General features: G+C 27.3%; 1 protein-coding gene across 8 annotated transcripts in view; it reads left to right on the forward strand.

Annotated features, from left to right (window-relative positions):
* LOC112603431 (coiled-coil domain-containing protein CG32809) overlaps positions 1-8,305 on the forward strand; it is a 122,543-nt gene extending 114,238 nt beyond the window's left edge. For 4 of the 8 annotated variants that reach the window (XM_025351970.1, XM_025351972.1, XM_025351973.1 and 1 more), the window contains 7 exons: positions 43-196; positions 1,160-1,282; positions 3,321-3,428; positions 5,300-5,398; positions 5,478-5,561; positions 6,192-6,285; positions 6,903-7,084. In XM_025351970.1, the coding sequence (XP_025207755.1) occupies positions 43-196; positions 1,160-1,282; positions 3,321-3,428; positions 5,300-5,398; positions 5,478-5,561; positions 6,192-6,285; positions 6,903-6,956 (716 nt within the window). In that variant the 3' untranslated portion in view covers positions 6,957-7,084. Of the gene's footprint in view, positions 1-42; positions 197-1,159; positions 1,283-3,320; positions 3,429-5,299; positions 5,399-5,477; positions 5,562-6,191; positions 6,286-6,902; positions 7,086-8,152 lie in introns of those variants that run through there. The other 4 variants (XM_025351974.1, XM_025351967.1, XM_025351971.1 and 1 more) reach the window with 2 other exon arrangements.
* The last annotated feature ends 1,751 nt before the right edge of the window (positions 8,306-10,056 follow it).

Consider the following 10,056-nt stretch of genomic DNA (forward strand, 5'->3'; position numbering starts at 1 on the left):
CTTAAACGATAAATAATTGTTATTATCATTCCAACATTTCAGATCTACAACTGACGCCAGAAATGTACAATCAACTCAGAGTTCTGCAAAAAAAAGCAAAAGACTTACGGCAAGAAGCCCGAAACCTAAGAAGAATGTCTCAAGCACAAGCCCACTCTATTCGCGAAACCATCAAAGATACGTTCATAAAAATAAGGTAAATTTCACTCGTTATTTCATATTGTACGTGAATATCCAAAATTATGGTCTGCATAAATCAAAATATTCTTAATACGATATATACGTATATAAAGTGATCCATCTAACATAATTTTTTCAGAAAACAATAACGTTTTTGATAATATTTATTTTACATAATTTAAGTCGTTATAAAACAACAATATTGAAAAAAATATATTTTTAACTATTTTTTTAAGTGTTGTACTCTTTTGAATAACAACATAAATTTTTAATTGCATATTCTGATCCATAAAAGTCAAATTTCGAACAAGTAGTTAATTAGCCATAACTTAATATATATATATGTAACTCATAAATTACTTATCCAAAATTCGAATTTAATATGTGTAAAAATATTTCTATGGTAAAAAATACAATTGATTTAGGAAATTATTTTTAACGACTTAAAATTATGTAAAAGAAAACGTTAGTTTTAGAAATAACGAATATTTTTACATTTAAAGGATCACTCGGTATATATAGTGTGTTATTATATGCACTGATACATAATCATTCGAACAAAAATATCCCCGAGCTACGTAGTTAAATGTTATCTTTTGAAAACGATACAACCCGATTTCGAACAGTCGCGGTCGTGTGCTTATTATATCTCTTACGATCACGTTGCTGACGCCCGTAGTGTACACTTGCTGCATTATATTATTAAAGTGTATTGAATTCAAACATTTTTATTTTTTTTTTCATTTATCATATTAAAATATATCTATTTGTGAAAATAATATTTTTCGAAGAAAAAATATTTGCGGTCACGAAATACTCGAGGGTTTAATCGTTTATGTACTTAATATTACGATTAGCGAATTCGTAAAGATTTTTGTCGGCCCACGCGTGTGCAAAATGTATACCTATATAATATTATACTCGTAATATGTACATAATAAAGATCGTGCTGAATAACATTGTGTTGTATATTATGTAGAACGTTGATCGCTTCCGGCGCCGACCAGGCGTGGAGCGAATCCGGATCGAAGGAAAGGGCACACGTGGACCGGGAAGAGGACATATACAGGCAGGAGATTATCAGGCTGGAAACGGATTTGACGTAAGTGTGACAATAATGATTATGATGGTTTTATAAATATCGTATTTTCGTTGCGCAACGCCTAGCAAAATCCATACATTAAATAATGTCATTATTATTCTATTCGTAAAATATACCGGATAATCCATTAAACGTAAGACATCCATTATCTTAAAACCTGAAACTCTTTTTTTAAGTCGTTAATACGACACTTTTCTAAAAAATATTTTTTTAACGTTATAATTGTTTAAAAAATTTAATGTATTTTTAATTTCTTGTTCCAAAGTAGAATTTTTTTGGCGTTTTTGATGAATAAAAATAAAATTTTGAACAAATATTTTATGATAAATAAGTATTTAAAGTTCAGATTAGCTAATTGGAGTCGTACAGGGCCCTGTAGAAGGGTACCCTACCTAATATTTGTATATTTTTCTGTTCCAAATATTACTATGCTTCAGAATATGAAATTAAGAATGTATATTATTATTCAAAAGAGTAAAAACTCAAAAGACTATAATGGCAAAAATAATAATATCATACATTTTTATAAAAACGTTAGTATTTTTTGAAATAATAAGTGTCTTACGATAAATTGATCACTCCGTATATTGTTACATTATGCGATGACCCCGGTCGGAAAACGAAAACATAAATCAAACAGTTAATGACTCCTACGATAACGCAATTTTTTATTCGCCACAACGATTCATTATAATGTATAAACGCGACGATATTGTATCGTACAAGAATCTCCCGTTAACAGTTTGCAAGCATATTTTTTATAATTTTGCACATGCACAAAAACAATAAGTATAATAATGACTACTGTAATACTCCATTCACACGGAAGTTTCTAAATATCATTGTTTTCTTGCCGCCCCGGAAATCCCGAATATTATTATGTATACTTACTACGCATGGTAAGACTTAAGGGCCACTCATTTACGATAACAACGATCAGTATTCAGCAGTTTATATGTTGCATAAAGCTTTGTAATAAATACAATGTCTCTACGATTCCTATGTACAAAATTATTCGTCATGCTCATCTACAATTTTTTCTTCGATTAAGTAATTATAAAATATCTGAATTTTAGCATTTTTAAATATATAGGTGTTAAAGACCATACTATCAAATTCTTAAGATTTTTTTCACTATACAAAGAGTGTTTGATATGGATACAAACTTCATTTTTTTTTTTTTTTAAATTACAACCCCGCTTTTATACAGTAAATTATTTAACAGTTAGTTTTTGTGAAAATGTTGATGTGTCAAAATCAAAGTTTTAGCAAATAGTTTTTGAGTTAATTAACTTTGTGTTCTTAGAATAATAGGCCCATGATAATATTAAAATTAAAATTTTTTTATTCTAATAAATTAGAAAGAAAGAACACTATAGTCATTTTTAAACCTTAGTAATATATTAATCTATTAATTTTTATATTTTTTGTGAAACCGCTTTTAAGGACTATTGTCCTTATTATAAAAATTTTAATAACTATAAAATAATACTCGTTAAAACTTTATATTAGGTACATATAAAATTTAACAAAAAAATTATCCACTAAACAACTGACGGTAAAATATAAGAGTTCTTATTTGAAAAACAGAAGTGTATACCGCTACAGGACCCTCCTTAATTAGTACAAAAAAATGTCAAGAATTCAAAAATATTGTCTTTAAATAAATCAGAATATGAATAAATTTTATTATTAAATGATAAAAAATGGAGATATGCGTGATTGGTGTATCGCCCTGTAATATACTATTTTAATTTCATTATTACGATGCTCCAATTTAATTTTAAACGGCTTAGTAATTTTACCTCGTTTACTGTATATTTGATACCATATTATACAATATACATGGTTATAATATTATTACAGTTCTCATTGTGAATAATAAATAGGATCCATAATATTGTATATTACATTCGTGCGTATGTGTGTATAATAAGTCGATTCGGCGATCGATCGAACGTGTTCAGAATGTATCGTTCTCGGTTACCGAATTTTTCCATAATGGACTTAATTGTTTTTTACCGCGTGTGTTGCACAGTGAACTCGAGAGCACTGTGGAAGAACTGCGAGGAAACGTCATTAACAAGAAGTCCAGAGTAAACATGTCAGACGTAGAAAACATGGCACTTGTGCTCAGCAAATCCAGGTACAACATTATCCAAAATATATATATCACGACTGACAAGAGTAGTATTTCGTATACAAGCTAAAATCATTACGACGTAACGTTCTCCTATTTCCGCCGTTCCGTCACTACCACGATCTACCCCGGAGCGAATTCCGTTCGCAACATATTATAGAAATCTAATACAAACACTAATTATCTCTACTGTTTTCCACCCCTTCCTTCATAAGTGTAAATTTAGGTTGTTATAGAAAAGGAGGCTAAAATTATAAACATATATAACAAGTCTGCAGAGAGCTTCGCTCCCCGCACCCCTTCATATAAATTTTACAATTTTATTGTAACATTTATTTTAGAAGATGTATATAAATACTTCAAAATTATTTATTTAACAAAACCATATTTTAGTATATTGATTAATAACATTTTTTTTTTTTATATTAATTTAACGTTATTTATTTATATATTCATCGGCAAAATTCTTAAGAATAATCTCCTTGTTAATATTTTTGGTATCGCTTTTTTCTATATACAAGATAGACACCTGATTTAATCTATCTTGTGACATAGGTAGACATTTGTAACTACATTTTTATCCGGCTTATAGCAGAGAAGTTTCTCTCACACGTGGAGGAACTAATTGGTAATGCTAAAGCTATTTTATACAAATGAAACAAGTTTGGGAAAACATTTACAAGTAAAATAAGTAGGGCTGTGAATTTTGTAGGAAAGTGATTTTTTTTTTTTTTTTTGGTGACTGTGAAATGTAGCTTAAGTTAGGTTAGGTTAAGTACATAATTTAAATTATGTAACAACGAATCAAATTTATGAAACTTTTATTTTGCATTTTTTGACTTTTAATTTTTTAGGTCATATTTTCCTTTTTAGTTAATTTTCCGGTATTCTCAATTAAATTTTGTCAATTTACATCTTTAAAAACCTAATTATTAACAAAATAAATACATGAAAAAAAATTTTCAAGTGAATAACATTGTATAAAATTCAAATTAAATCAATATTTTAAATATTTTTTTTTTATTAAATAAACACATTTTTATTTATGTAAAATGTAATGTACTAAATTTATAATATCCTATAGGTAATATCAATATAAATATAAAAAGTAAATCAAAAACCATTTTAAGTATATTTTTACTATAATTTTTGGCAATTTATATTGCATATTTTGCATTTTAATGCATTAAATTCACAGCCCTAAAAATAAGTTTTAAGTTATTTGGCTGTTAATTCTTTTGAAGTTCCATATTATATAATTTTTAGCAACGGCCATTTCAACTTTCAATGAATTAACAGAAATACTTAACAAATCCTAAAGAAATATGAAATATAAAATTAAATATTAAGCAATATATAAAGTACCTACATGGTTCTCATAAAATATTATTGCTATATTTACTTTATAAAGATCAATGAAGTAAGCACTTTGTTCAAAATGTAAATTGAAAAAGTTATTACTTTAACGTAGCTCAATCATTTTAATTTTATTATAATTTTACAATACATAACTCATCCATGGTGAATGAATAACCTTAAACGTTCACATAATACATAACTATCGGATATCCTGTTTAAGAACTACGTAGTATATTTTATAATTCTCTTAGATAAAAAACCTGAAATTGTTGAAAAACTTTAAAAAAAAATGTAGAGGTAGCCAAGTCCCATTAAGCTCCCTCCCCCCAATTTACGCCTATGTCTTCCTTCCCAACGGGCAATTACTTTTCGATACAATTTCCTCTAAACATCAACACTATATTATATTTGAACTATACGTCTATACGCAATGTCGTGATATAATATATATTAGTATATTACCATTGATTAAATAAACAATTTATTATTCATTTCAATTTTCTTATTTATGCTCTTAGTAAAACGGTCGCTGAATTGAAATTGAGGTTCCCGAGTTTACAAGAATCAATTCGTACAGTATTGACGAAGGAAATGGACAGAGCGGTTACCGAAGAAAAGTAATTGACTGATAAAATATTAATAATGTTTACTTGGTGTAATAATGCAAGTTTTCGTCTTCTACTATTTTTTATATAGGTTTCTTAAAGAAGAGCCCGATCGCCTAGAAAGCGCACTCAAACGGTGTAAAAAATTAACCGGAACGCTTGTAACACTCAAGAGGTAAATCATTATAGTAATGGAAACGCATTAATATTATTTCTATGTAATGCGTATAATGATACTTCTTTTAATTTATTTTAAAAATGTGTTTCATCAATCATTAATAATACGTTATATTTTATACTCGTATTATAATTATTATTTTACGTATTACAACAAGTTTACTAAACGCCTATTTTATTATATTATATCTGAAATAGCATGTAATTGAAAAATGTTGTCTACCTATACATCGTTAATATTGTTAACAGCTTCGGGGAAAATCTAATTGTTTTCCGATAAAAATCGAATGCATTTTAACCCGAGTTAACATTTTTTCGATATATACGCTGACTTTTATTCAAACATCACATCGATAAACGGTTTATAAACATAGGTAATAGGTATTTCATTCTATTTGTTTTTTTAAACTTTTTTCTTTTCATCGACGAGTGGGAAATTTTGCAATTTTTTTTATATTCTTAATTGTCACTACATTACCTACTGAACATTATAAATTGGTTAACGTAATTCTTTAGAAAAAATAATTATTTGAAAAATTCAAGTTAACAACAATTTTTTCGAAAGTTAATTTTTTACGTATAATATGTGTTTTATATTTCTAATCGATGTGGTACTGATGTTTTACAGGCTCGCTTCCGTTCAGGAACAACGTCTGCCCGACGCCAGACTGTCGCCCACCAACGAAGACACTCCGCCGATCACGCCTACATCGTCCGCCAAGGTATTACATCGGTGACACTGTTTCTATATATCGACAAGTGTTGAATTTATTTTCGATTTTTCTCTATTGTTAGGCTGGAAAAAATATAACGACATTATTATCGTTCTGTGAGAAGGGTCCTTTTATCATAAAATATTTTATAGTTTTCATATTCGTATTTTCAACCCGCAAGTTTTGCCGGACTTACGGGGTTTCACAGAAACATATAGCTTTGTTTTTTTTTTATTATTATTATTATTATTATTATTATTATTCAATAATTTATTGTTTTAGTTAATCTTGCTTTTTACGAAAAATTAGTTGATATTTATTTTACTAACGTGTGTATAACTAAACATACTATATATTGTTATTATAATGCATTTCCAATGTGTTTTAACGTTTATTTTGCATTTTATATTTTCGTAACGTAATTATTATCATACTATATTATATAATATATATATATATATACTTACGTAATATGCATTATCGTAAATGAATATTATATTTATATATCGCGGAACATGTTTTATTAATAGAATTTTTAAATTATTATTAAAAAACTCCCAAAAAAAAAAAGCTTTATAGATATTAATTTTGTTTTTTTATTTTTTGTGTTTTAAATCGGCTACCAGTTTGGTTGGCGTTGGAGTGCAAACTTCAAGGATGCGATTACTAGCCATGAGTAAATTTTTTGTTATTTCATTGTTTTATAAAAGTCCAAACATTTTCGAATCGTTGTATTTTTATGCTTATGAATTAATGTAATACTTTTTTACTTTCATCTGCTTGACTCATTTTCATATTCATCCGAGTTTTATTATTAATTATACTTATTGATTTCACGTTTTTATCATATTTTATTGTTTTGTTACCTAATTTATTATTATTATTATTATTATTACTATCCCATGTTTTATTCATTCATCAACATTATTTCCATGAAATGTTTTGGTTTTATTTTGTTTTTAGCTGGTATTTACTGACGGTGCATGCTTCACTCGTTAGATTTTTATATTGGAATATATGACCGTGGTTCAGGTAAACGGTTCAATATGACAATATTTCGTTATTAATTATTGTGGTTTTATTTTTCTATATATTTTCTAATGTATTATAATATGTTGACATATATACATATTATTTTAACCCATCCTCTATTTTTATGTTATATTTATATAATATCTTGGCACCAGCAAAAAGTATTTTTATTCTCATTCTACTTTGAAAATAATATAATACTTACTCAATGACTTGTTTGCATGGATTTTTTTTGTACGACATTTTTATTATGTACACTAAAATGCGCGATCGTCGTATAATGATTATGATTATTTTTTTTTCTATCACAATTTTTATACCTACCTATTTATTGTTTTTACCTTGGACTCGCTCGCATAAATGTCACAGACACACATTAATTGGAATTACTCGTGAAAATCCACAAACCTCTTTATTCTTTTTAATCTTTTTTTCTTAATTGCCCTCACACCGTGTACGACATATTATTAATATCGTTTTAATTATCGTACAAAGAGAAGTTAATTTCACATTGGAAATGTTTTTTTGTAAATATATTGTTTTTTTTTTCTAATATCTTGTTTAACTGTAGTGCTTTTTTTGAATACAACAAAAACAAATGTATAAGTCGGTCTTACGCGATAATAATATATTATAAATATTATTATTATTATTATTATTATTATTATGTATTGTACACCACCACCTATATAATATTACTTTCTGTTTTTTCTCGCCTTTCTAATACACTTAAATTGCAATTTTTTACTAGTTCTACACAAACATTATTTGGTTTGTTGTTGATATTTTTTGTTTTTTGTAATTATTATTTAGTTTGCGTGTGTTCTTTTTTTTTTAATTATAGTGTGTGAATAATGCCTGCACAGATAATGTAGATTGTGAGCAAGTATTGTAATGTATATTCTGCCGTGGACATCCATTGCAAATTAACTTGCCATATTTCAAATCAAATAGACTTTTGGTAAATACCGGATTCATTTTTATTTTTTTATACAATGTAATATCATAAAATACTTAACTTATTAAATTACTAACTCAAAACGTTCTAACCATCGTTGTAGAAATAAAATTACGATAACAAAAATACTAATAAATTTATGTAATATTTTATGCATTAACAATAGTTATTATACTAATACAGAATTCAAATTCATTAACAAATGTAATGATACAATTGCGTTTAATATCAGCCAGACTGATTAATTAAGGCTTCCCTAGTTATATGCACTTGTGCATACGACTATGTATTATTATCCCGATTCTTATAACCAAGTCTAAATCATGTCTAATTATTGGAATCCATGTATGGCTTACGCTAATTATACGCTTACTTACTGTAGTTGATTAATATTGTTAAATTAATATGTAATTATTGGCTGTTGCATGCTTAAAACGTCATTTACACAAAACACTCGGGCGGATGAATATTTATTAGTGGTTTATTTATGACAGTTTTAAAGTCTATTCTGGAATGTGACTTGTCGGAATGAACACTTAAAACAAACAATCCATCAAAGATACATCATTTCTAAATAATCATCGATACTTATTAACGAAAAAAAAAAACTGTTGAGATCAAAAAATCTATAGATCTCTTAAAAAACACCCTTAAATGTACGTCCGTTCAGAAAAATTTTATATTTATACCTACGTTAAACATTTCTTAAATATATTAATTCTACGCACACACACTGATGCATATTTTTTACTACACAAATATAATTAATATTTAAATTATAGCTTAGACGTAGATTGTATGTTTGAGCACAATTAATCACAATATTTTTACTTTAAGAATTTGATGTGATAGCTGTCTTTCAATCGTTTAAATAAAAAGAGATTGCTTGTATAATAGTATGACCTCCACCTCGTCACGACTAGCGTAACAAAAATTATTATCCGTACCAACTCGAATTTCTATTAAAATATTAATTTAGCCCTTCTACGAGTTCATAAACAATTTAATTCCGTGCACCTACCCAATTACTACGGATAAACTTATTACTGATTAATTGAGTAATTATGTATGTATATACACAAAGTCATTCGATGGCGTTTACGTTTAAAATATAATTTCTCTTTAAGTCCATATACAATCTTTACCGTATGTTCAGTGTTCGTCGGCGAAAACAAAATAAACAAATTGATAAATTTATATATTCTTGAAACGATCGAGTACAATCTTTCGCTTTAACTTGCTTAATAATTAATACATAGGGAATCGCAATAAGTTGTTTAAACAAAACCCCAAAACACGTAAAACCGCTCTTATTTAATCGTTGTTATATATTTCTATAAGAAATACGTATTATATACATTCGGTTAAATTAACGGTTTCCCGTAAACCTTTTCAGAATATATGACCTTAATTCAAATCAATTATGTATATGTGAACGAAATTTAGTAAAAAAAATTTTTTGCTTAAGTATATATTGCACTGTGCGCATAACTTCCCGTAATTAAAAAATCTCATTCGCGCATAATTTTATATATCTCTCTCGCACAGGTTACACGTGTCTAGACACCATAATAATATGTTTAATGTGATAGGTATTGTAAAGAATATTCTGTAAAAACAATGGACAATGTACCAATTATAATACTAAAAATGTTGTTCCTGAATTGATATAGGCGCGCTTATCGCCACTATTATTTTACTTAATTAAATTAATTTTTAATTTTTGTCCATTTGGACCGCGACTCTGCAATAAATTTAATTAATTCAGTTTTCTGTTAATGAAGACAATA

The sequence above is a fragment of the Melanaphis sacchari genome, unplaced genomic scaffold (assembly GCF_002803265.2).
Source record: "Melanaphis sacchari strain LSU unplaced genomic scaffold, SCAv2.0 Contig108_pilon_pilon, whole genome shotgun sequence".
NCBI lineage: Eukaryota > Metazoa > Arthropoda > Insecta > Hemiptera > Aphididae > Melanaphis > Melanaphis sacchari.